The sequence below is a fragment of the Dermacentor albipictus genome, chromosome 1 (assembly GCF_038994185.2).
Source record: "Dermacentor albipictus isolate Rhodes 1998 colony chromosome 1, USDA_Dalb.pri_finalv2, whole genome shotgun sequence".
Lineage (NCBI taxonomy): Eukaryota > Metazoa > Arthropoda > Arachnida > Ixodida > Ixodidae > Dermacentor > Dermacentor albipictus.
In genome coordinates, this window is record NC_091821.1 from 381,574,595 (window position 1) to 381,601,444 (window position 26,850).

A 26,850-nucleotide genomic window follows, 5' to 3' on the forward strand; every position below is an offset into this window, starting at 1 on the left:
ATCTGGGTAGCACAGCATTCACGTTCAGTGATCCGTTTTCATTCTAGCAGGGCAGTGTGGTCCTCAGCTGTCTAAGCCGCAAAACGATGACAAGCAACCTCCAACGCGCTTACGCTTACATTTCTCAAACTTAGCTGGGCGAGAAGCTTCTAGGCACAAGGCATTTTAGTTGGAATCGGTCCTGTAGAGTGATGTGGAGACTACACAACTTCCACGATGCACTGAAGCAGGAAGGAGTGAGCCTCTCTTTTATAGGGAGTCCTGACGTTAACTTACATGCACCTAGGGCATTTAGCATTGATTGTCACTCATATCACTATACACTAGGGCTAACGTTAACAATCTGCAGTTTTGGAAGAACACCGGCGCCCTTTTTCGGGAAACCGAGAGCAAACGTGCCAAGCGATAAGTGATTTCACCCACACTTCAGGCGCTACTTGAGCATTTGATAGCTCTAGCTTCATCGCAAAGACAAATAGATAGATGGCAGGAAAAACTGGGCTACACTCAAAAAGAATGCTTCGTGCTTAAAATACCACGCACAGCCCGTCACGTTTGAGCTGGTCCTAAGCAGGCAGAGCATGCCAATGATGCACAATAGAAAATCAAATGCACACATGAACGTGGCTGCACGAGAATCGAACTAAAAAATCGGGCAGCATTTTGGATTATTGATCACTGTCATAATGGGAGCTTGGTAGATAGATTGAAACAATACAGCTCATGAGTTCTAAAGGAATTACCTTCAGAACCAGTGCAAATGCAATGCGCTGTGCAAATTGGGCAGGACACAAAAAATACGAGGTGTTTCTTCACATTACTGCTAAGAATAGACAATTGGTTTCGTCCACATGGTTTTTTTTTTTAAAGCTTGGTGCATGATAGCGGGGACACCTTGTGCATTCGGTGCTGTTAGAAGTGGGCTAGAGAGTAGCACATCTACCAAGTAGACCTAAAGACTATTTCAAAGTGTGGCTGAAATGAAAAGCAGTGTATTAGCCACTCCACATTAAGAGAACACTGAGAAAAGTGAGAGCTGCATTGCTGGTAGCATTTTTCTTCCAGGGCTCTGTTCGACTGCAAAGTGTTGACGCCCTCCAAGAAGCACGACTGTTCTTGTCAAAGAATAGAAAGAAACCCACAAAAGATTAATGATTATGTTGTTGGTGACACCTTTATGCCAGCAGCTAAGTACTAGCATGTAGTTGATTATCACAATAATAGTTTTCTGCAATCCAGTTGAACTCAACATCGCAATATCATACCGCTCATGCCTACACCTTGAGTACTTCATAAATGGCAATACGTACATAGGTAGGCTGAAATGCTAGTAACCGACCAGAACCCCTAAACCCACTGGCACATTAAATAAACCATCATGCCATGCAACACTCTGTCATGCCTTTCCTCAGTAGTTCCATCATGGTGTGGACTGTCGGAATAGTAACATTTGCTTTTCGAGCAGCGTAAAAGACAAGCAAAAAGGCTTTTTAAAAGCAGCGACCTATGAAACACACAGAAGGAGCTTTTGTTAAAAGCATGTTGAGTTGCATTCTAGAGTCTTACGAGCCAAAGCCACAATTTGATTATGCGGCATGCCATAGTAGGAGGACTCCAGATAAATTTTGACCATCAGGGGATCTTTAATGTGCCTCCAATGCATGGGACATGGTCATTATTGCACTTTATCCGATGGAAATACGGTCGCCGTGGCTGGGATTTGATCCCGCGACCTTGTGCTTAGCAGCACAACACCATAGCCTCTAGGCCGCCACGGCAGGTGTCAAAAGCATGTGGCAGTATACATAAAGCAGAACTTCATCCTACAAGACTTGTTTCTTTGAGGAGCTGCTCTAATCTTCACTATATACACGATACGATCACGCAACAAAAGGAAGCAAATGTCTCTGCGTACGAACAACGCATGCTGCTCTGAGACTGCTGCCAATCTGGAATCTTTTAAAGTTTATGAATAAGCTCCTCTATTATAGCTTGAAGTGTCAAAAAGATTGCAAACATGCACTCCTCGGTTCACAACAAAATTTGCATTTAATGCCACTCATGACTTATTCAAAACTTGTCATCAGGGAGGAATTCTCTCCTGAGGCGGTTGAGGCGTTCCACAAGGTCACTCAAAGAGAACTCTCCATGCACCTTGTTATCACGTGTACGGACATTCACTGTTCCAGATGTCTTCTCCTTTTCACCGACAACTGCAAATAATGATAAGTGAGTTACATAAGTATGAATAACTGAAAGCTCCTTGCTTACCGTACACCAACCTAGAGTACATACCAAAGGTAAGTATGCAAAAAAAAAGAGAGAGAGAGAAGAATGGAGCAGGATAGAAACAATCTCTGCAACAGGCTTTGTACACCATGTGTCTAAGAGAACATCTAAAGTAAATTTGGAAGCACACATTTGAAGCAAATGTGCTAATGAAAGGGTCAAAGCTAGTGCAGCTGCAGTTTCACAAGTTATACTGTTTGCTTAAAAACCACCTAGGTTTACATGAATTTACAGGATAATCCTAATACAGTTAAACCTCGATCTAACAAAGTTGGTAAAATCGGCAATTTGTTTCATGATAACAAAATCTCATATGAATTTCGACCTTTTATGCAAATAAGTACAGCCACTGATCAATTTTTCTTGCACGGAAAGCGGCCGCAGAATTTTCTGAATTATTGGGCAATCGAAGAAAGCAAATTTGAATGAGAAAACAATTCATTTTGATAAATTTGGGAGTTGGCGACGAATGATACGGTTTTATGCAATGTACATCGATGATATCTTCATACTGGCGGTACGAATTAAACGAAGCCAGCCACACTTTCGCATGCACTCCGCCTCCATGGATGATAGTGTCCGCCGGCAAGGAGCGAACGCTTCGTCTGCCTCTCCAATACTAAACATGCGAGTAGACAGTTTACATGGTGGCACGCCATCTCAGCATGCCCCCTTTTCACACACGCGGCAGTGGCTGCATATGCACTCGGCCGCGCTTACAGCCATGCGCAGCCATGGCCCAGACGTGGGCCAGAAATAGAGACGCGTTCCACTTACCCCCGCCCCCTCGCTCGTGCTTGATTGCATTACCGCGAGCTCACTGCCTTCCCCCTCTTTCCCTTAGCTCGCGCCTGAAGGCATCACTCTTGAAGTCACCATCTTTTTTGTCTCACCCTCGCACACTTTCACTCGCACCTAAAGCACAAAGTGCGTGGGGCGCGATAGGGTCCCATCGCACTTGGACTTTACACGGAACTTGATGAGGCTCCACTTTCGTGGTCATTCTTGTCAAGCGGCTGCAATTGAAGAAGTGCAAACAGCCGCTTGTAATTCAATTATTTGACCATCTGTGTCCATGGAAGTTTCCATTTACTGTCTCGGCATTCCCTTGCAGCGACAGTGAAATTTCGTTATATTGAAATTGCACACAAACATACTTCGTTATATCGAGGTTCTAAATACATGGTGTTCTATGGACAAGAGATTATGAAAAGTTAAATACTCCGTTATATCGAGGTTTAAATGTATAACAAACAAGTCAGAACTGCGTTCTCTATTGAACCTTTTAATTACCTTTTGCTCTAAGTCAAAGTAGCACAGCTATCTCTTGCTCTACAAACATGCAATTCTTATCCCACTCTGATAACGTGTAGTGTTTGTCCAGAAATAAGCGGCATCAGAGCAGCATCTGCTGAAGAACCTTCAACGATGCCCAAATATATGCAATTAGAAGCTTGTCTTTGCACTACGGCTCATTAAAGTGTATGATGCAAGGCCAGAAAATGAAACTCCTGCAAACAATTATGTGGCCATACAATGCATAGGCATTTTAAAACATTCTTTTTTCTATAACGCTTTCTGCCGACACAAATGCTTGTTTGGTGTAGAAGAAAATGGCGATAACTGGAAACGGGGAACAAGGGATTCGAAATGTATTTCCTGCTGTTAACCCTTTAAGTGTAGGCAAAAAATACAAAGAAAAGGCATTCAGGAAATGACAAGTTTTTCTTTTTTTTCACATCTGGATAGAAAGTTTTTTGCAGGTGTGAAATATATATATAACACAGGGGTAGTAAATTACAACTTGTGCCTGAAAATTAGAAATAACAAAAACTTGTACGCTGACCAAAAATCTCACAGTTGATAGGAGTTCAGCTTTATCGCAACCGCTCGATGCTACAGGTTCATTTTGAGCAAACCTGTGTTGCGAAAAGCTCTTAGATGCCAGAAGTCAAATTCCTTTAAGATTGGTTATGGAGGATTACAATGTTGCTTTCGTATTATCTCAAAACATGGCACAAGGCAAAGTCCCACACCCCGCTCCTTGCACCATAAGCGTGTTTCTTTGTGGAATTCATTGCCCGCATTGCCTTGACCTTTGCAACAGACAACACACCTCCGTGTTTGGACATTCTTTGCCTGCTGTAGACAGATTAAAAACCACAAAGTGCTGTCAGACAAGCAAGGCTTATTTCTGAAGAACGAACACGCCTAAGGGGGCAGCAACACGCGACTGGCAGCCGCGATTTATAATATCGCTGCTGGACGAATGGACTCTGTAGGCGACCTAGCGAACCAAGGAGGAAACTTTCCAGAATGTTAAAATGTATTGGAGCTGCCTGGCCAATTACTGGTACTGCAAAATAGCATAATGCAACCAATAGCAAAAAATGCAACCAAATAGCAAAAAATGCAACCAAGTAAGGCTCGTTCATGGCACTTAAAGAGTTAATGGCGATAAGATAATTAAAAGAAGATCTAATGAAAGGAGCCATTGAAACATTTTATTTTTATTCTCATGAGATGCAAGCACTGAGACAACAAAAACTCACCTAAGATAAAGTTGTATTGATCAAGCTGGGCATTGCGGATCTTTTTGTTGAGTGTGCAACCAGGGTCGAGGTCAGCGTCACAGCGGAAACCAGCCTCACGTAGCTGGTCTCTGACTTGAAGTGCGTATTCGTCATAAGCAGAGCCTACGGGCACCAGGTTGACCTGGCGTGGCGACAACCAGAAAGGCCTGTGTACGAAGCATGTGACTCAGCATGAACATAATTTCTCCTCCTCCTCCTTTTGCATCAATCACGTGAGCACAAAAATGTGACTAAATGCCACACCACTGTCAGTCTGTCCATCGTCCCATTGTTTGTTTCTTTCCCTTATCACTGCTCACAACAGCACATTTGGGCTAGTGTAAATCCTGAATGCTACATTATGATGAGCACCCATGAACTAAAATGATGTTATTCATCACATAAATGAACAGCATTGTTCTTTGTTCTGTGATGCTTGGAACACAAAGAATGACATTCAAATACATTAGCAACCTGCTTATGACAGAGCTGTTTTCTTCAACAACGGCTGTGCCCATTGTTGTAAAAAATAAAAGCCTCAATTCCGTTTTTAAAATTATATAATGGATTTTTAAGAATTGTAAAGCATGCTTGCATAGCATGCTGCAAATTTCAAAGGCCACTGGCAGCCATTTTTGCAAATACATAATGCATTTTCCGACAGTGTGTGCTGCTTTGATTTATCTTATCCAACATGCATGTATAGAAACCTTTGCTCATTTACTTCACTACACTTGCTTTTTACGTTGTCTCATCGCCTGCTCTTCGATTATCAAAGCACAGCATTCTTCACTGCATAACCAGTGAAGTGCAGGTTATAACCAGGGAGCGCAGGTTATACACAGGTGTGTCGTATGTGTGGGAAAATAAAATATGCAAGTAATGGTAATTCATATGGTAACAAATAAGAGCTCTGACTATGTAAGACTCGCATATACTATTAGTCAAATGAACGATGGATAAGGGAATTCACCATTTTCCAGCGAAGTTCTCGGTGAGGATAGCAATCATGCGCTCTACAGAGCCTAGGATGGCCCTGTGAATGATGACTGGACGCATCTTCTCACCACTTTCACTGCATAGTCGAGAAAACAATGATTAACTTATCTTCAACCGTCCAAGTAGACAAGTCATGCGGAACAATGGAACAGCACAGTAATGTTATGGCCTGGCGCATTACATCACAGCTAGTAACACAAATAAAATTAATGGCCCGTATGCCTGAATGAAACTTAATATAATAAAAATAATTGTCAACAATTGTCACTCAAAAAGCTCCCATCCAATCACCACCAGACAAACCTTCCCTCACCCAATTAAGGGAAGATTAACAATCTGTATGCTCAAATATAACCTGTACTATTATAACAACCTATATGTTCAGAAGCATAAGTTTTAACTTGCAAGAACTTCCATACTATAGTCAACTGTATGCTTCAAACAAAACTCTACGGAAGGCACTGCAGCTGAGTTCAAGCAGCATGCTTTATGTGGTGCAGTTCATCAAAACTTGCCAAACATTTTTTTTTAAATTTGTTTTTGTTCGCTTTCTGTCTCCACCCTCTCACCCTCACCAGTCACCCTCATTTTATTTTTACTCACTTATACTGAGAATAATGGACGCTCAAAAATCAAACCAGTAAACTATGGTTCTCCACCTAACAGCTGTTTATAAATTATATCTCAGCTTCCTCTGCAGTGCAATGAATCTGCAAGACGTACACAAACAGCCGAAACGTTGCTAGCTTCCACACAGAAACCACAATTGAAGCAGTTAAATTTCCTACCTAATGTAACTCAGGTTAAACCGGATGGGCAACTGGAAATCGAGTTGGATGGTGGCACACTGGTGCTGCCGTCGCAAAGCATCCATGATCGTGATGTCAATCTGCAAACAAAGTGTACCAATTTAGTAAGCATGTACAGGACTAGGAATAAAGAAGCTTCCAAAAAAAGAGTAACCACCAATTTATTCCTTCATACATTACCACTCAGCATTACTCATACAGCAGTTTAACCTTTCATACAAGGAATTCTGTATCATGCAGCCTACCTTAGGACCGTAGAATGCTCCATCACCAGGGTTCAGGGTCCAAGGATAACCAAACTCATTGAGAGACTGCTCTAGTTGCTGTAACACAAGATGAGAAGGCACCAAAGTATGAGAAAATTAGCTACAGAGCAGAAAAAAGAAACATTTATAGCGATGCAAGAAACCTGCCTTTTCAGCATCATTCCAGACTTCAATGTCTCCCAAGTACTTCTCTGGCCTTGTGGAGAGCTTGAGCTCAAATGTGAAGCCAAATATAGAATAAATGTGCTTCAGGAAGTCCAATGCACCTTTCATCTCTGTAACTATCTGCATTAAAAAAAAGTTATATCATATTGCCATTATGAGCTATGTTGCTTTTAAGAAAAGTTGCTACACACACACATATGGTTCGTTTGGCATGCACTACAACTGAATACAACAAACATGGGCACTAAAAAATTAATTACATTCATTACATCTCTTGCTGTAATCATGCATGAACCTAAACACACAAGCAAATACAGAATATAAATGTTCTAGTTATGCTTTACAACTACAGCAAAATGCCACCTTTACATTTTGGTGCAGATGGCCGTTCTGCATTTGTTAAAACAGACTGTGGAATATAAATTTGTCACATTCATCCTCTGTTGCACCCTTTGATATACTGTATTTACACAAATCTAAAGCACACCTTTCTTTCAGGGGAAAAAAACATTGGATACGAAACAAAGACGAGTTTACGGCATTGGCAACAGCTTACTGTCAGAGTCATCGGACACAGTGTCGCCACCATCAAGAGATGGTGGCAGAGCACATTTTCTTGAAGGCTGCTGTCATTTTGTGCTCGACTATGATCACTTTCGGGGCTGCTATAACTTGCGCATGGTTTCGCACGACTTGGTACCAGATGGATCGGCCTGCACAGCCACCAGTATTTCTGGCACCGTGCCAAGCTCGCTATCTGTGCAGAGTGCCAGGAATGCTCTTGGTCCCGTATTTCAAAAAGCTCTATGCTTAGAGCCACGTAAAATTTTGCAAAGTGACAGTAGTACTATGTATAAAAGTGATCACTCGCGAATTATGTCGTGTGCTTGGTATTTGTGGCCAATGAAGTGGATATGGCGATGACAATGCATTGTTTTCTCTGTAAAAGTAAATTCTGCTTGTGTCGATTTTTTTATTGCGAATGAAGGGCCATGTTGTATTATTATTCTTTAAAACAGGGAAACATTACATTCAGGCATATGTTACATTCAGGTGCAGTTTTATTTTCTTACTTTAATTAAGTACATGAAAATTGGATGCATGCTAATTTGGGGGTGCATTAGAATCATGTAAATATGGCAATTATCTGGATTTTTTGCCTTCAGCCTGATTCATCAAGAAGCACACTGTACTTAAGCCAATCTACTTATTGGTAACAGTTAACATTGCAATAAGTTAATGCAAATTGCGAATGAATGACTGATTTCTGCAGAATTCTTGAATAGGCACAGGACAATTCTGAGGCCCACCTTACTAGAAATTGGTTGAACTTATGCAAATCTGAACTTTGTAAATCTACTTCAGACTCGTTTAAGATTTTATACAAATGCAACCTGAACAGCAAGACAAAGGACACCTGTGCCTTGAAAAGGTAGGATAAGCGGTACACAGTGTGATGCCGATCCTTCCCTACTTTCCCTACCTGTGACAACTGAACTAGCTTACCCATTTTCCACTCATTCTTTATCTCAGAACATCGCAAAACAGCACCAACAAGGCAAGAGCAGTGTGGCCGTGGCTGCATTTGGTGAAATAATGTGCTGCTGGAACACACCTGGTGGGGTGCACAGAAGATGTGAGCGTCATCTTGTTGGAAACGCCGCACTCTTATGAGACCTGTCAGGGCCCCAGAGAGTTCATTGCGATGCAGCACGCCAAAGTCAGCCATTCTCAGTGGCAACTCCCGCCACGAACGAGGACGTACATCAAACATAAGGCTGAGTGAGAGATAAAAAAAGAAAAGTAAAATAAAGGATGGCTGTGATGCCTTAATGTGACTGAGGTTGAGAAAATGGACAAATATCTGCAACAATAAATACGCTGCACATTACTTATGCGGAGCGAAGGCTACTCTGTTGTGTGTTTGTAGCCCGATAAGTTCAATTTAGCGATGCACTAGAAATCGTTTTCTTTTTAAAAGAAAGAATGACTGGTGCTTTATTACCTGCAGATTGCCTGAGACATGACTCGGTGCGAAAGCCTGCAACACCACTTAGCCCTTACAAATTCAAGGAACACAACAGTTGGGATGAATTTGGCCTTTATGGTCGGCACCATACTTGTTACGGGAGCTTTTGAATGCTTCAGTAGTGCAATGTACATAATGTTATCAGCTTTAAAGGCACCAGTCTCAAACTAAAAACAAAAAAAAAATTATGGGGTTTTCAAGCCAAAACCACAATCTGATTATGAGGCACGCCATAGTGGGGGACTCCGGAAATTTGGACCACCTGGAAGTTTGGGCCACCTGCACCTAAATCTATGTACACGGGTGCTTTTGAATTTCACCCCATTGAATTGCGGCCTCCATGGCTGGAATAGTCTCAAACTTACATTTCTGCCACTACACATATACTTCCAAAGCACAGTACCCATACAAAAACCTATGAAATTTTTAAATGTTTGAAAAGTGTTTTTAAATTCAGAGCCCTGGTTTTAGATGAACACCGAATATGTTTTCTCATCTTAAGGCCTCGCAACCATGCGTGGGACGTGAAGCATGGGAAAACCTGTGCTCTTGCCACTTGCATGCTTGAACACTCTTCCTTATTTTTTGGCAGGGCAAATGAAGAGAAAAGCTATTTATCATGCCCTGAATCCTTCAATTTCTATTTTTGTTTTGGTTTCCTCTGTTTTTTGCTGTTTAGGTTTGTATCCATGATGTATAGCGCAAACTGGAAAGCAACGACAAAAAAAGGGCATAGGAAACGGACTCATTTCTTGCCACCTGTAACAGCTTGTAAACGAGAAGGAAGGGGGTTAACCGAGGCGCCCGGTTAACGAAGATTGTGAAATCGAAGGTTGTGGGATTGTTCCCCGCCTGTGGCAAGTTGTTATTTCACCCACTTTAATTTCCATTAATTCCATCATCATCATCATCATCACCACCATCATCATCACCATCATCATCAGCCTATATTATGTCCACTGCAGGATGAAGGCCTCTCCCTGCGATCTCCAATTACCCTTTCTACAATTAATCCATTAATTTATCGTTTCTTTATTTCATTTATTAAGCACAAGCAATTTCCCCTGTGTTATCCTTGGTGTAAGTGTTTGTTGGCTTCTTATGATATGACTGTTTCAGGTTGTGTCACCTATTGTGAATGGCTACCAACAAATTGGCCCGACTTGCTACTGTGGAAAGAGAAGAGCCAATGTCAGGCCCCACGCCTTTAGCTCTTGCTCCACTCTTTGTATAAAATTGAAACAAACTGAACTTTAAAAAATTTACAAAGATGTAAAAAAGGGAAAGCGAGGATTCTTACCAGTGCCCTGGGCAGTTCATTGGTTTCAGGGCAAATTTTTCCTTCTCAACATCAAAAGAGAACATGTTGTCCTAAAAAAATAACACAATAATGATGACACAATTAAGAAATCTATACAAGACACAATATGAGCAGGCAGCTGCAGTGTAGCACAATTACCTGATAGTGCTGCCAGTGTCCAGATGTCTGCCAGAGCTTGCTGTTATAGATGTTTGGACTGACAACTTCCTGAAATCCTCGCTTTCGGTACTCAGACTGCAAGGCAGGAGTTGAAAGGTTTTTTTTTAATCTATCACTCACAAAAGGCTCCAGTTAGCTCCATTCCAAGCAATGCTCAACAAGGAAAATAGCTTTTAAAAAAAATGGAGTATTGAACAGCATGGAATGATAGAAGTAACAATGCTATATATAAAAAAGCAAAACATCAAACATGTCCCCTTCACTGCTTTGTTCTATCGCATGTAATCAAAAAGAGCTATGTAGAGAGGAGGTTGGTCAGTCAGGAAAATTTTAAGTAAACAATTTGTTGGCATCAGAGACACAGCTAAAATATTGAACTAGTTTGAACAAAATAATAATAATAATAAGATGAGGTTGACTGTCTATAGCTACAATGAATGTTAAGCAAAGGGGAGCCTAGAAGTCCGTTGCCCTAGTGCACTGACACCACGAAGTAAGGCATGCTACACCTGTCGTGGCAATTTTTACCAAACCTTTCTTTATCAAAAAGTACAAGCAATAATACAAATACAACAATCAGTGCATTTCAGCTCTGCCTAGTAAAAGTGAGTTGCCATAAGGAATGACACAAATAGCACCAACCAAGATGCATGCTTGTGTACTTTCAAAATGACTTTGGCCTCATGGCCAGGCCTGTCGCATTTTTGAGGCATAAATTTGGGAACTAAAAATGTGAACCATTTTCTCAAATACATAAGCAAACACACAATTAAAAAAAAAATGAAAGAGGCGGCGTATTTTTGCAGATAAGGTAACTGATATTTAAGCGCATCCAGCTCCAATGCCAGCAAAAAAAAAAGTGTGTGTCTGTGAATGTGAGCAGGGTTTATAACTGCTGTAAACACAATGTTTTCAAAACGGTTTTATCGTGTATTGTGTCAAGATATGCAGGAAGTCACTGGACTCACCTTGATCAGATCCACGAGGGTATTGTAGATGTGTGCTCCATTGGGCAAAAAGAAGCAACTACCAGGGCTTAGTTCATGGAAGAAGAAGAGCTCTTGTTCCTACATAGGAAAACCGTGAGCACATAATTAAGATTGCCCAGCACCACAGAGGCAGGAGGCTATGAACAATGCCAAACTTTTATGCAAGAGCAAAAACAATTGGGCAGGAAGACAACGTACAACATGTTAGCAGAGTGGTGGGCATTGTAAGATGCCAAAGTGCAGTAGCACTTGCACTGTTGGATTTGCTCAGCAAGCATTCTTTTTCACACTGCACCACTGTAATGGACTGACTCTTGGCAATAACCAATAATAAAAAAAAGTGCTTTCATATCAAATTTTCCCAGTGTCAGTGTAGATAGGGAGCTTTAGAATTAGGGGACCCAAAGTCAGGGGACACTATTGGATGGGAGTACAAAAGAATGCAAAAAGCGTGCAATGGACTTTGGGTTTTAGGTCATGCAAAGTCGTTTGGGGATGCTACGTTAACATTTTTCTAGTGCAGATTTCTAATAACTAATAGATGAAGTTTTGCAATTAAAGCGCTGGTCCCATGCTCTCACTAAACAGCACTAAATTTAACTCCTGCCCTATAGCATTTCTATGACAAAGCTTCTAAAACTGGCTATTGGTTTTGGCGTGAAGTTAAGATGATGCCCGCCAGCACTGGAAGCTATGTGGCTGTTGCTCGTCACTTGACTAGCAGAACGCAAGGACACTTTCAGAACAATATGTGCTAAAAAGAAAAAAGGAAACAACATCAACGTGAACCTAATAAGGCTCTTTCAAAAAGTCCACGAACCCGGCCAATCTTGCGATGGTCCCGCTTGGCGGCTTCCTCCTGGAAACGCTGCCACTCCTTGAGCTGCTTAGTGTCGGGGAAGGAAATGCCGTACACTCGTTGCAAGCACTCGGCGTCTGCCTTGCCCTCCCAGTATGCTGAAGAATTCTGGACAGGATAGGAGAGCATCTCTTTTTTCATTATGTGCAACCACAAAGTCATACTTATCTGGCAGACAACATGAACGTCATTCTGCTTCCAACAAGAGATATTCAACCGATCTGAAAGGTCACCGCGGTACCCGAGAGCTGTATTGGACATTTCAGCTATGCTTGTAACGTAAATGTTAGGAGGTTACCAATAGCATACAAGAAAACTTTAACATCTTCTGATACAACAGCAACTAGCTAACACGCACATTTTTGTGACTAACATGCCAGCAACACTTGCATAATACCAATAATAATGATAATAATATTAATAATGCAATTATTATTTTGCACTGAAGCATAAAGAAAAGGCCCTGCTAAAGCCACAAAAGGTTTCTGGCTTGGCAGCTGACATGCTGATGGAAAGTGAAAGAAAGTGAACATCACAAAGAGAGAGAGAGAGAGAGAAAGGAAGAGAAAAATCAAATGGCTTATATAGCGGCACTTAGCAGATTATGAACTGTTGTATGGCAAGCTGCTGCGCACACATTCGTGAACACATAGCCATGGCCACATCCTCCCGACCACATTGTAACCACATTATGTCACGTTGATTCACGTTGCCATTTCTGTGTAATTTGTCAGTGAGGCATTTATCTTCTCTAGCACGTGTTATTCAAGATGAATACAATAAAACATGATTAATACGTACATGCTTAATGTGTAATTCTGGTTTAAATATAGTTGCAGTAAATCGACACCCTGTCACCATTGAACCTAATGTACTGTCTGACCATAGTTGCTTAATGCATGCCAAACGAACTTTGTTTTTCAGCCTGAACAAGTGTGGAATTGGCAAAACGTCGTGTGTGCAGACCATAGATAGCGAACTTGCAGCGCACAGCCCATTCCCTGACTGCCATCGCCATTGATAGTGACGTTAAAACATGGTAGCCATGATGTGTTTCCTGCTCCTATAGCTTCTAGTACTTCCACATCATCGTCATGGATGACGACATGGATGGTGGCCCTTCTGCAACCGACGCGGCTAGTGTTTTGACCGTTATGAGGGGGTTTGCAGAGCAAACTGGCTTGTGGCCTTGCCGAGTTTGAGGATGCTGTTGCCACAGCGAGGCTGCTACAGTGGCAAGTGAAAAATCAGATCTTTTGCTACATGCTTGCAAATAAAACTTGAATTCTGGGGTTTTACATGCCAAAGCCACAATTCGATTATGAGGCACGTCACGGTGGGGAACTATGGATTAATTTTGACAACCAGGTAATGTGCCTCCAATGCATGAGAGCAAATAAAACTTGTCTGTGCGTGTGTGTGTGAGTGAGAACCAAACACTTTTTTTTTTTTTTGGCGAGGAAGTCTGTAGCTGCTCATCTGTCATGTTGGTTAACTAGTACACCACTTAGTGCGAACCTGATCCATGTCTCCCGCCAACTACGTATTAAGGGAACAGGGTAAGCAAAAATATCGAAAAAAAAATTTTTTTTTGTTTTTCGCACAACCTTTAAATCCGCAGCCTTTTCTGAACAAGAATCAATCGTTAATTTGTCTCAATGTGACTGCTTTTCACAAAAAAAATGACATATTCCGAAACCTATATGGTGGCCCACCACGCGCCCATTCCTAGCCTTCTGCCGAATGTATTCACAGGCAGCTAAATATGTTCTGAAACAGTGAAGCCAAACATTTCTTACAGATTAAGCAGGAATAAAACAGTTTGTCTGGCAACAAATGCTTTTTCAGCCAAATCAAGCTCTAGCCGCAGCTAAAAAAGGGAAATGCATATCTAGCCAGTGACGTCTGAGCGATGCATTCATTGATAGGCTCGAGAACTACTATGGTTTGGTCAGTAGAAGAAATACAGGCAGTTTAGAGGACATGCGAAAGGCTGTCTCGGCCACATATTTTCACATAGCATCAACGCACACCAATCCAACCCACGGCCTTTTCCTGAAGGATGCTGACACCTGGTGCAAATGCCACAAAGCCCATTTGAATGGTGAGCTATATGTTCAGATGGAACACCTTCTAGCAGCAGTTCTTGAGGCTGTGAAGCCCATTTATCAGCGGCTAGCTAAGCCTGAGCTACTTGCTAAATGCCTCCATGAGAAAATGCAAAACCCCAACAAGTCTTTCAACAATGTCACGCGGGAACACGCTCCAAGAAATGTTTTCCTTGGACATCAAACACTGAAAATATCCACGCTTCATGCTGTGCTCACATTTAATGATTGAACTATAGCCTGAGTCAATGTGCTAACTCATTTGGAATTTCACCATGGCACCACACAACGCAGGGGCTACGCGACATTGACCGTCGTCAACAGTACTTCGCTGACAGGGCTGCACAGCACGTGACAAAAGAGGCTCGGAAGGCAAGACGTCACAGACCACAAAAAGTGATAGTGGTGACGAGTATCTGACTGGTGCCTATTGAAACGGTTCATCAATTTGCTGTTCTTACATTGTACTTTTGTATTAAAGCCCCTTTTACACTGTAAATGCAATTATCTCAAAACTTAGCAACCGCAGGTGCTAAGAATGTAATTTTCAGCCAGTATTTAGATCAGAGACTGGGGAATATACTGTAGCAGAATTATTGTTGTATAATTAAACACTTTTGTTCAACACAAAATTTAATGCCTAGTACTGAGTGATAATTAGGCATCTGCTGCAAAAAATTAACGATGATAGTGCATGGCAATATTAAGTGATAAATCTGCTACAGTAAAAAGAGGAAAAGCTTCTGATCACAATGATATTATAAGAATTGTTGTAACTCCTACGGTTACAGAGAAAAATGTACATAAACATTGCCTAAATTACATGGCAAGTGTAGGGCTTACCTTGCTCCCTTAACAAGGTTTTACTGTAGTGGAAAGCATCACCGATTTTCAGCGGCTTTCAAAATTAAATTCTGGAGTATGCTGAAGCCAACAGCAACATGGCTGCTGAGTGCCAGTTTGGCATTTCAGAAAAGTGCTCCATTAGCAATGGCCTTGATTGAACTGACGACAACACTCTGTGGGAAGCTGAAAGCGAGAGGTAGCCATCTGATGAAAGTGGAGATCCGACGAATGAGACTTGTGCCATTCATATGCAGACTTTTCATACGAAAATAGACACGCATATTGGAGCTTGGACGACGGACGAGCAATGCAGCAAATAAAAATGAGTATTTTGGCACTTTACAGTTCCAAATATTTTTTTCCCCTTTTCCCCTTTCCTAGGTCAGGGGTTGAACAATATTCTCACTTATGCAGCATGTGTTTATTAAAACCATGCAGCTGGCTCATTTACTTTCACTTTTCTCCAATGATGCACAGCTGAAGAGTTCCACCTAGAGATGCTCATCTGTGCCATCCAGAGCATTTGATATTCCGCATAGACAACAAGTGAACCTACGTAATGAGAAGCCAGCGCATCTCATATATCAGCTCATCCAACTTCTACTGGCCTGAGACGTGTATTGCAATGTTGTGATGCTCTAAATACACGAAAGTAATGCATGCATTCCATACAAAGTTTTGTGAAAATGGCTCTGGTGTACAACACCAATTACTATATGAAGTAGCAGTTGCGAGGTGAAATCCCAGTAGGGTGCAACGAGGTATTCGGGCGACGCAAGCTTGACTATGAACGATTGTACACTATTTGGTCACTGTCTCTCAAAGCTATTGGATTGTCAGCTGAAGCATGCCGCAGCTGACCAAGAAATGCAAGTTTTTGACACTAAAAGAGAAGGCTCTAGTTATCACACAGGCTGAAGCTGAAAAGAAAATGCCAGTCATTGCGGAAGAATGTGGAATTCCGGCGAGCTCTCTTTCGATAATATTGAAGAGCAAGGATGCTATAGCCAAAGCGCTAGCTTCAAGGACGTCAGCGAAGCACAAGAAAGTGACTCAACCAGTGCACAAGGCCTTGAACAAGGCAGTTTACACCTGGTTCGTGAACACGCAGGCCAAGAAAATCGCCCTTAGTGGTCATATTGTGCAGCAAAAAGTGCTGTATTATGCCTGCACGCTAGCAATGGATGACTTTAAGGCCAGCATAGGCTGGCTGAACAGATTCAAGTCACGCCACAGCATCATCGGCAAAGTTTTATGCAGTGAAGTCGCCTCAGCGCCACTGCATGGATTTCAGCCAGCCTCGTAGGCACCCTGAAAGACTACGCACCACCAGATATTTATAATGCCGATGAGACCGGGCTCTTCTACGAGATGCTGTCCACCAGGACCCTGGATTTTAAGGGGGTGCGCTGCCACAGAGGCAAGCACAGTAAGAAGAGAATAAACACGGTCCTGCGCGCTAATACGGACAGTTCGGACAAGCGACCACTTTAGGTCATCTGAAAAAGTGGCAAACCCGCTGCTTTAAAGGAGATCGGAGCCTTCCCGTGAAGGATGTGGCTAACACTCAGGCATGGATGACCCGGGCTATTTTCGGAAAGTGCGTCGAATCTTTCGACTGTGATATGGGCAAGCAAGGCCGAAAGGTTTGTCTACTTTTAGAGAACTGTTTTGCCCACATTATAGAGAATGCTGATCTGGAAAACGTAAAGTTTTTCTCACCGAACTGCATCTCTATCATTCAGCCCCTCGACCAAGGGGTCATCTAGAGCGTCAAGCGGGCCTACCATGAGCACCTTATTCAAAAGTTGCTTCTGAACATGCAGTTGGGCCTCAAAAGAAAAGTGGACCTCTTTATGGTGCTCCAAATGATTGCCGCTTTGTGGTGCGCAAGGAGAAGCGCCATAATCTGCAACTGCTTTCGCCATGCTGGGTTCACTGCGCAGACTGCAGAGACTGTGGACTCTGAAAACGAAAGCAGCAATGGAGACGGGTTGCTGTCTGATGAAGTTACAGCCGTGTGGGCAGCCCTGCAGGAAAGTGGAGATGTGCCCACCAATGTACATTCCAACGAGCATATCCAAGCTGACTTGTGTGTGGTAGTGTGCGAAGAATTCACAGACCAAGAAATCCTGAAGGGCGTCTGGGAAGACTGTGTTCCATCGGATGATGATGAAACAGCCGCGCAAAATGAGCCGAAACCACCGACTACATCAGAGATCATGGATGCATTCGATACAATGAAGCGTTGCATTGGGTTCCAGGACGAGGAGGAGGCAATGGCTCAGCTGGCGGCATGCAAAAGTCGCATTGTGCCATCACTTGGCAAGAAGCACAAGCAAGCTAAGCTGACCAATTTTTGGAATCAAAGCTTGCTTTTCACATAAGCGACTCACGTGTTGCTTATGCATTTGATTATATCACAACGAATTTCCGCAACAACGAAATTTTTCGCACACCCCGTTAATTTCGTTTAGCGGGATTCAACTGCAATGCAGAAAGTCTTGCGACCGGAATATAATACGAGAAGGGAAACACGCATTTGAATATTTGGAGAAAGAACTCATATCATATGTGGATCTTCCTGATATATTCATTCTTTTGATATTATAGTTTGGATCTCAATGTCCCCATCCAGCCCTAATTCAGGACACACACCAGGATAGGACGCATGTGTGCTTCAGTGGATGGCTCACGTGCAGAGTCATGCACATGGGCTGCAGTGCCCGTTTTCACATGGAACATTCAGAGGAATGCTGGCAGATGGGCTCTGCAGTAAACATTTATGCCACACAGATGCTTTCATAGAAGAAAAGAAATTTCTTAAAAGTGACAGCTCTGAGAGTAGACTTGGGCTGCTTGGCCATGCTATGCTTTGCTGTGTTATGGTTTGCTGTACACTTGCTAAAGATGAAAATCAAGCAGGTGGATAACTTCAAGAAGTGAACATTACTTGCAGAACAAATCCCAATGTACATTTAGTTAATTATTACATTCTCATTATCTATTATTTAATCACTTACATTATGGTACACACTGCAACAGCAGAAATAAAGCTGGATAATAACGGAGTCGCATCCACTAAGCAGAAATCCGAAGATCAGCTTTAGCTTTGAAATATTCATCCCTAAAATTTGCCAAATTTTACATTGGCATTCTAATTTTCTTCCTGCACTATGCCAAAGAGGGTTCCGAAAAGCTATCTTGACTATGACACTAATGTGTTTCAAAGCACATTCAGAACAACATAATTAAAAAATTATGGTACTTCCAGGGTTTGCGCTAATTGGATTTGAACGCATACAAACCAGCACCATTTCTGAAATTGACCACATGAGCACTAAAGAAACTAATTATGAAGTTAATTATGATGCCTTGGAAATTAACTGAACACTTCCAACTTTTTGATGCAGGTAAGAGCTGCTGTTTTCAGCCCTATCTGCCACAGGCAATTTTTTAAATCTGTTTGAAACAGACACACATTTTGTGAGCTATTGCCAGCAAAATAATGAACACGCGAGGAGATATGAACATGGCTGCATACACCGATCATGGGCTTTCACCTTTGTGACCTGAAGTGCCTTGACTTTTCCTGTGTGGCGCACATGAGGTCCTCTGCAGAGATCAATCAGGGGGCCACACCTGTACACAGTCGTGGTGGGTGTCTGCACCTTCTCCTTCAGGATGCGCACCTTGAATGGGTTGTACTGCATGCGCACAGAAGCCGGTTTGTCAAACAGTGCCATAAAATGACATTTCTGTAGCCAATGATTAGACAAGTTTTGTAGAGCACTACAAAAGTAAAGCTTCGCAAACTTTTCACAAAGTTATATTAACCGGCAGCGGCATAAAGCTATTAATTTAAGAATGCTGCCAGAGCTACTGCTTCAAGCTTTACAACCTTCCAGAAGCCTAATAACACCCTGAGTAACAAAGAATAGCCTGCACTGTGAGGGCATGCAGTTGCAGCCTTCACCTCGTTTTTGTAAACACTTTCCATATGAGGTAAACTAGCTCATGGCAAGGACATTTGGAACGATCAATATCCTCACATGATTGCCTTCAAAACAAAGAAAGAAAGAGACTGGACTGCAGAAACCATTCATGTCAGGCTATGTAAACATTACAGATGACTCGTGTAAGGAAAACTTCAGAAAGAATGTGTTTTATATACAACAGAAGTTGCAGTCATACTCGGGAGTAGCTTGTTGTCAGCCTTATCAAGGGTTGCCAAACAAAGGCTTGATAAAGCCTGTTGGGCAAAGACACGAAATCAAAGTATAATAAGCTATAAAAATGATGACAGATACGAATAGAAGAATGAGCTTTTCCTGTTATTTTGGCAGTCAACAATGAAATATTGGGCAATGACTGAAGAAAGAGCATCTTGGTAAGCAGAAGCACATACAAAAAAAGATGTCTACACTTCGTGCAGCCTGACCTCAAACATACGGAGCAGGTCTTCTTTAGCCAGCTCCAACCGCTCAAAGGGCTGCCGCTCCTTGACAATGTTGCGCATAAGTGTCTCGATTGATGGATGGTCGACTGCCGACACACCCCCTTGGTCTACGTGCATGTCATAGTAGAAGCCCCCTTCGATGGGTGGTCCATAGCAGAGGCAGCCTCCATACAGGCGTTCCAATGCCTCTCCCAGAATGTGAGCGCTGGAGTGCCAGAACACCTGTTCTCCTGCACAAACAGTGGCAAAAAATAGATGATAGATGGTTTTACACACAAATCAAGTGGTGCCCTGTCTATTGTTGTTAAAGCACAGCCCAGGCCCGAAAGTGCCATGCACATCCCATCCAAACCCAGTCCCAAAGTGTTACAGCTGGCCCCCATTTGGCCCAAGCTCAAAAAATTCGAACCAGGCACGGCTGGACCAGTCAGCTTTTCATCCTAAACAAGCCATAATCAAGTTCTGGGTTTATGTTAAGACACCAGCCACACACAATTATTTGCTGAAGGTAGATCTGACTATGTCAAATTTTCTGCTAAAGTTGTTGCTGACAAATGAACAGTCGAATTAGAAAAAAATACATTGTCTATTCATTAAGCTTTCGTGTTACAGTACATTATGAAGGCCCACACATATTGCCAAATATATATCACCGCAATATATAGCGAAGGAGGTGACTACTACTCATGCACGCACCACTAGCCATGTCAGCTCACTTTTGAATCTCAAAAGAACCACTGCAATGAGAACTTCGTGCTGGGCAAGTTGGTATTGATTCATTATACCTATACAGATGCTCTATCCCATTGTTCTCTCGTGTACTGTGTGTGGTTTTTTGGCACCTTAAAAATAAGTGCTATAATGAACCATCGCAACGTACGATGCTAAAACTTGAGCCAATAAATGTGGTAGTAATATAAATTTATAAAATACAGTGGTATGTGAGTTGCAATAGAAGTGAATGTAGGCTTTCTCTACTGTTAATTCAGCATGTAGAGTGTTAAGCACATTGCATGCATGGCACATACAATGCAGTCTATTTATTTGTCTCCCTCAAGTTGAGATGCTCCGGCACAGTGCAGGAAAGACCAAATAGCATATCTGGGCCTATTACAAGCCTAACTAAGGTCTGAGCCGGACCTGAACCCAACCCAGGCCCACTTCAAAACTTGTTTACCTATTCCAAGCCTGTGTAGTGCTCCCTATTGTCATTCTAAAGCAAGGGTTCTAAAACTGGCTTCTACAGAGTTATTTTTGTGCGGTTTGAAAGCATACAAGTTAATGCCATGTGCTCCTCCTCTTTGCCAAATTTTTCTACCGCTGCAACACTACCAATCATTTGCGTGTGTCACCTGTTGCATGAATATGCATTTTTATTTTTGTGGAATGAACCTTCTACAACAATTTGTAGGCTGTTCATGCGGATTGCTCAAGGGGCCATTCATCTGTTTTTTTTGCTTCATGTATAAGGCTCCATGTATAGGGTCACAGCACTTCCCTGCAAATTTTAAAAGTCAGTTGTGTACCCCAAAGTATGGGAATCGCCCTGCTACGGCAACCAAGAATAATTTCTGCGCATATTTGTGCTACAGTCAGAACATTTATTTAACTATATGCATAGTTGCAGTGTAGTAAGGCCATGAGAGCAACCATTCCAGGTTGAAATGGGAATACAATTCTTATTAAGACGTATTTTACCAGCAGAAATCGGAGGCTGTGTATAATTGTTTCCATGATAAACTCAAAAGGGCTTATAAGAAGTGGTTTCTGCATAAACAATTGAAGCATGCGCACAGAGTCGAGAAACCTAGGTTGACTAAGACTTGCCTCCAGGAAATAAAATGTAAAAATAAATTATTGAACTCTCTTAAATAATAAGAACGAAGACACATTAAAGCATTTCAAAGTTGAAAGGAATAAAGTTAACAGTCTCTTAAGTTTTGAAAAGAGAAACTACCTAAAGAACCTGTTCAACACTGATGTAATTAATAAATCAAAATTAGCTTGTAGTAGAATAGGTTCCTTGGCCATAGCAGTGATGACTTCAGGCCTAGTGAGCTTGTGTTAGATGGTGACACTAACCGCAAGGCAAATTTGGAATATGTGTTTAATGACTACTTTGTATCATTACCAAAGAAAGTGCACAATCCAGCTTGTACTACATACTTAACTGATAAGTCCCCTGAAAGCGCATTTTTGGTGTCAACAGCGGCCAATGAAATTGTTAATGCTTTCTTGTCTGTAAAGAAACAGCACCTGCTGTGACACAGATGACTTACAGATTAGACCCTTTAAACATGTGTTAGATATTATTACCGATGTACTGGAATATATATTTAACTTTTCTTTTTCTACTGCCAACAAAACAAGATCTCATATTTTTTTCATCTACAATGTTTTCATAGTGGATATTGCCCCAAGAGTTCAGGTAAGCCCTCGTACCTGTGTAACCACCAAATCAACATTGACCAAATTTGCACCGAATGTATACATACTGGCATCTTTTGTTGTAAATCTTGCCTCATGTACTAGTAGCATTTTTTATCTCAGGGTTCACTCACCTTCTTTGTCATCAAACTTTAGCAGCTCCAAGGTGCAGTCCTCTTCAAGGGGACGATCTAAATCCCAAAGGACCTTGTTTACCTTTGCAATAACAACATTGTCAGCCAGTCCCTTGCTGCAGTTGGAAAGCCAGAAAGGCAAATTGTGAATGGCAACTCTTTGTAAAACAGCAATAACTAAACAATGCAATGAAAATAATTGGTAGGCCTCATCGACATGACACAGATGTGATTATGTGTCCTTACAAGAGGAAACATCTGAAAAAACGTGCCGCAGCTATCTTCAGAAACATGACAAAATATCACTTTCAATTTCTGGTTAAATCTCCCTATCACGGGTGCAACAAATTTACTGTCTAATAAGGACAGATCTGCCATGCATAAACAACACAGAAATCATGCAGACATCATTAACCACGTACGTCCGACATTGTTGCACGGCTAAAAATTCACAGTAAGCTGCAGGTATGTTATATGGTCTTAGCTAAATAACAAAAAGTGAAACAGAAAAAAAAAGAGACACACAAGGGGTGTTTGTCCAGAATTGAAGAAAAAAGAAAAGACAGGTTGTAGCATCGACACACAGCTGTGAGCAAGAGACTGGACTGAAGTGAACACTGGAAGGTATGACATGACAATCATTTGAGAAAACGTCTAAGGATTTTTCACCGACACTAGAACGAGGCTGATTTTCGCCAATCACATCTTTGTAGTTCCAATAAAATTGTGTTTTGCCCCCCTCCTCTTTTCGGCTTTTGCATTATCAAAACATATGCACAACCCAGTGAAGGTCAAAGTGGGGGCTTGAAAATGAACAATATAAGTACATGCAAGCAAAATGCACCTAAACCATCTCCTTTCTTCAGCCTTCAACACACTATGATTAACTATGTGAACTTTGCACACTATGCATTAAACAATTACACTTTGTTGCACATGAGGCAAGGAATTGAAACATGTTCCATGCACTCCAAATAAAACAAGGAAATACTTAGGTTTCGTGAAAGAACAGCAGCATGCTCCTGATTTTGAACTTAGTTGCATGTAAAACGTTTACTGCCCAATGTTTATTTTTCTTTAATTTCATTTCCAAAAATGTTAACAAAAGCAAACAAAAGAATGATTAGCTTAGCTTAAGTGCCTATAAAATGTGAATCAGTTATGATGACAGCCTAATCATTTAACTAAAAGGCTTGTTTATATTTTCATGCCATATTTTTAATAAACTGACATGCCTTAGTGCTTTTAGCAATGAATACAAAGCAAACAGATAGCATAAAGACAGACAACACTTCTAGAGAAATGTTGTGCTATGCTGCATTTCAATGTGGTTAGATAAATAGCTAGCATGTACCGTACCTTATGCCAGCAGCAACTTGGTATGGGGTAGTCTTCCATGACTCTGCAGGCACTTGCTTTCCATCAGGCAGTGTAACTGTGATGGGTACACTGGTCTTAGCTGCTAGCTCTTTATCATAGCGTGCTTTCAGTTCATCCCACAGCCGGATGCGTTCTTCAATGAACGCTGGCCATGGCTTCAGCTGTCATAATGAAAAGAAAAAGGAATTAATTGTTGGGGTTTTACCTGCCAAAACCATAATCTGATTATGAGGCAAACCGTAGTGGAGGACTCTGAATTAATTTTGACCACCTTGGTTTGTTCAACGTGCAGCCAATGCATGGTGCACAGACATTTTTGCATTTCACCTTTATCGAAATGTGGCCGTCACGACCGGGGTTTGATATAATGCAAATACACCATAAGAAGCATAGAGGGTGACATTTTATCAGAAAACAATTTCATTACAAGAATAGCTCTAAATTATGAATAAAAAAGGAAGTTTAGGCAGAAATTGAATATAGCAGTTTCAGAAGCAGCTGGTAGACAGCACGGTGCTTGCATTCTCTCACCTGAGGGTTAATGCAATGAAGAGGGCATATCCACAAGTTTAGGGTAGCATACTGCTCTCTTTTGTGTTTAAAGCGCCCAAACGTCATAAATTCCTTCTAGACACTAAACCAATGTCACTTTCGAGCTGGACGTTTTGATTTTATTTGTTGTTTTACTACATTTGCAACCTTGAACAAAGAAACATTAAGATCTTGATTGTTGAGAAACAATCCCATCAGCAGAAAACTGTACGGTTGCTGAGCTCCCTTGAGTATCTCAGGACTGAATGGAACTGACGATGCTTCTTGACAGTTGCAAAGATAACAGCAAGCATGGAAGAACGACAACACAGCACGTTTACGTCAGCTCTTTCGAAGAGTTCCGATATTTTCTCGAAGTACTGTTACAACATCTGCAACATTAGTGGGTTTATCTGTCAAAAAAGAAAGGCAACTGTTTGAAGAAATTAAAAAGATTTGCTTCAAACAAAAGTTTTTTACACAGCTTAAATACTAGAAGCAAACATCTGCAGATGAATGCTGTAATATCAGCTGAAATATAAGCAGAAGAAAAGCGCACCTCAGTACCAACTACCGACGTTTCTGTCAATGATTGATTTTGCAGGATTTTTGTAAAAGATAGCAAAGTGAACGATCAACTGGGAACACATGCCATGTCGAAGAGCGCTGATCGCATGGGCGCAGTGCGTCGCTTATATTGAAAAAATAAAATAAAAATTAGCCCAAAACCCTACCTCTGCGACAGGAGCTCTCGATTCCGCTTTTGCGGCAACCTGCAGAAACAACAAAAGTAAACGATCAATACGTGCACGAAGGGTGCCGGCGCACTCCGGCAATACCGATACAAGATTGCGTTAACACGGTAGACATTCGCATCGTAGCCAAGTAAAACTAAGTGCAGGAGCCTTAAAATGTAAAATGCCTGCTACGTTTACACTGCTAAGAACTACCGCGGGCATGCGCCGCACGAATGAATGAACTAATGTTTAGTTAGTCGTGTGACGATAGGGAACATCACAGACCCTGCTCTTCGTACGAACCAAGGCAGGATAACCACAGCGCTTCGCTAGGCGGAAACACAAAGGCAAACGCATTGTCGAACAAAACACGAGAGGAATAAAGTGACTGTTTAGTTTGTTCGTGCCTTTTCGTGGTCGCCTAAACTCATCGCTTCAACTTGGTCCGACACGTTGGCCGCCATGACGCAAAAGAGAAAACATCGTGCGAAAGGTGCGAAACAGGATCTAAAACTTGCCTGGCCAGAAAACTCGAAGCCGATTCACAGTCGACAACAAACCGCATAATGTTTCAGTTTCGTTTTCGTGGCGTTTATCTCGGCCGCCGCAACAGCTTCAAGCTTTTGCAGTCTTGACGAACGGTTCTATTCAATCAACTCTACTGAACCATTCATAATAACACATTTCGCACACACGTAATAATCTCGCGTCGTTTTTACGACCTCGAGAACCGCAGAGTTTAGGAGTGGGTAAGTGCTCGTCAGCGCTCATTTATGCCCAATCCTCCGCATCTGGAAGAGAAGGAAAGGTGCGCTTTCGCGGAGGGCACAGGGAGCGCCGCTCGCGTGCAGGACATCGGGTGAGCTAAACAAATATGTTTTCCATATTATCAGCTGCTGTTCTCAGCTGGTGTCATATTTGCGACGCCCGTTGGAGAGCAGCACGCGCAGTTTCTTTCGTACAGTAAGCATGCGAAGAGACAATTAAGTAGCGTCTACAAAGTCTTTGTGTTGTTACTGTGTCGAATGTCTTCATGACAGTGCTCTTAGGTGCAGTGTGAATGCATTACTGTTCTTCGACCTTAATTGTTGCTTAAATTGTGTTTAAATTGATCTAGCCGGAATACGTAAGTTTTTTTGCAGCTTTAGGTTTCCATGACCTCCGTTTGTCGGCGCGGACTTTTCACAAAGCGATCGCCGTGAAGGCCATTGCCGTGCAGAAATGCCGAGGATCAGCTGTTTGCTGCTGGGTCATTTGCAGCGCAAAGTCTGGCTCCTAGCCAAACTTTCTCGTGCTCCTTAAAAAAGCACCAGCCATTTCGCCGACAAGCATCTCTCAAGTGAAATTAGCTCGCGCTAAGATTTACTGTTTTGTTTATACGCTTGTCAATCAAGTGCGCCCTTCGCGCATTAAGCTTGAGTTGAACATATCTGCAATGCATTCTAGACTGAATAAATGAATTGTCTTAAAAGCGATCGTTTCTATTTTTTGTTCACAGAACATACACGCAGGAAGTTATTTCGGTTTCATTATCGCGCACTGTCCGCGCAATGTCATTTAGAGCGGTCATTGGTCGAACTCGTCCTTATTAAAGCCGACCATATTTGTTGTACTTGTATTGTATTGAAGTCTTAAAGTAACTTTCATGACAAAGAGCTGGGACCACTCAGGCATATACGATTACATTCGAAGGATGCACTTATGGGCATCTTCAAATTGTAAAATAAAACATTCAAGGTTGCCATCATATTTTATTATAGCGCACATGTC

The 26,850-nt window shown here is 41.9% G+C and overlaps 2 protein-coding genes across 8 annotated transcripts in view; one reads left to right on the plus strand and one right to left on the minus strand.

Annotated features, from left to right (window-relative positions):
- Positions 1 to 2,030: 2,030 nt before the first annotated feature.
- On the minus strand, positions 2,031 to 25,605 carry ThrRS (threonine--tRNA ligase). Of its 2 annotated transcripts, none has more exons than XM_065429785.1 (17): positions 25,488 to 25,605; positions 25,078 to 25,116; positions 23,792 to 23,973; positions 22,433 to 22,548; positions 19,854 to 20,101; positions 18,976 to 19,119; positions 12,420 to 12,566; positions 11,579 to 11,677; positions 10,590 to 10,685; positions 10,431 to 10,501; positions 8,717 to 8,879; positions 7,084 to 7,221; positions 6,916 to 6,993; positions 6,650 to 6,750; positions 5,836 to 5,937; positions 4,842 to 5,029; positions 2,031 to 2,213 (listed from the first exon to the last, which is right to left on the minus strand). In XM_065429785.1, the coding sequence occupies exons 1-17, from the start codon at positions 25,542 to 25,544 to the stop codon at positions 2,071 to 2,073; spliced, it is 2,112 nt and encodes a 703-aa protein (XP_065285857.1). In that variant the 5' UTR covers positions 25,545 to 25,605; the 3' UTR covers positions 2,031 to 2,070. The 2 variants fall into 2 exon arrangements, with proteins under 2 accessions (XP_065285857.1, XP_065285856.1); XM_065429784.1 differs by having other exon boundaries at positions 25,366 to 25,498.
- Positions 25,606 to 25,722: 117 nt separating this feature from the next.
- LOC135900308 (cytosolic carboxypeptidase 1-like) overlaps positions 25,723 to 26,850 on the plus strand; it is a 64,297-nt gene continuing 63,169 nt past the window's right edge. Inside the window, exon 1 of one of the 6 annotated variants that reach the window (XM_065429778.2) lies at positions 25,723 to 25,939. In XM_065429778.2, the coding sequence (XP_065285850.1) occupies positions 25,854 to 25,939 (86 nt within the window). In that variant the 5' untranslated portion in view covers positions 25,723 to 25,853. Of the gene's footprint in view, positions 26,044 to 26,109; positions 26,130 to 26,186; positions 26,207 to 26,850 lie in introns of those variants that run through there. The other 5 variants (XM_065429779.1, XM_065429777.1, XM_065429780.2 and 2 more) reach the window with 5 other exon arrangements.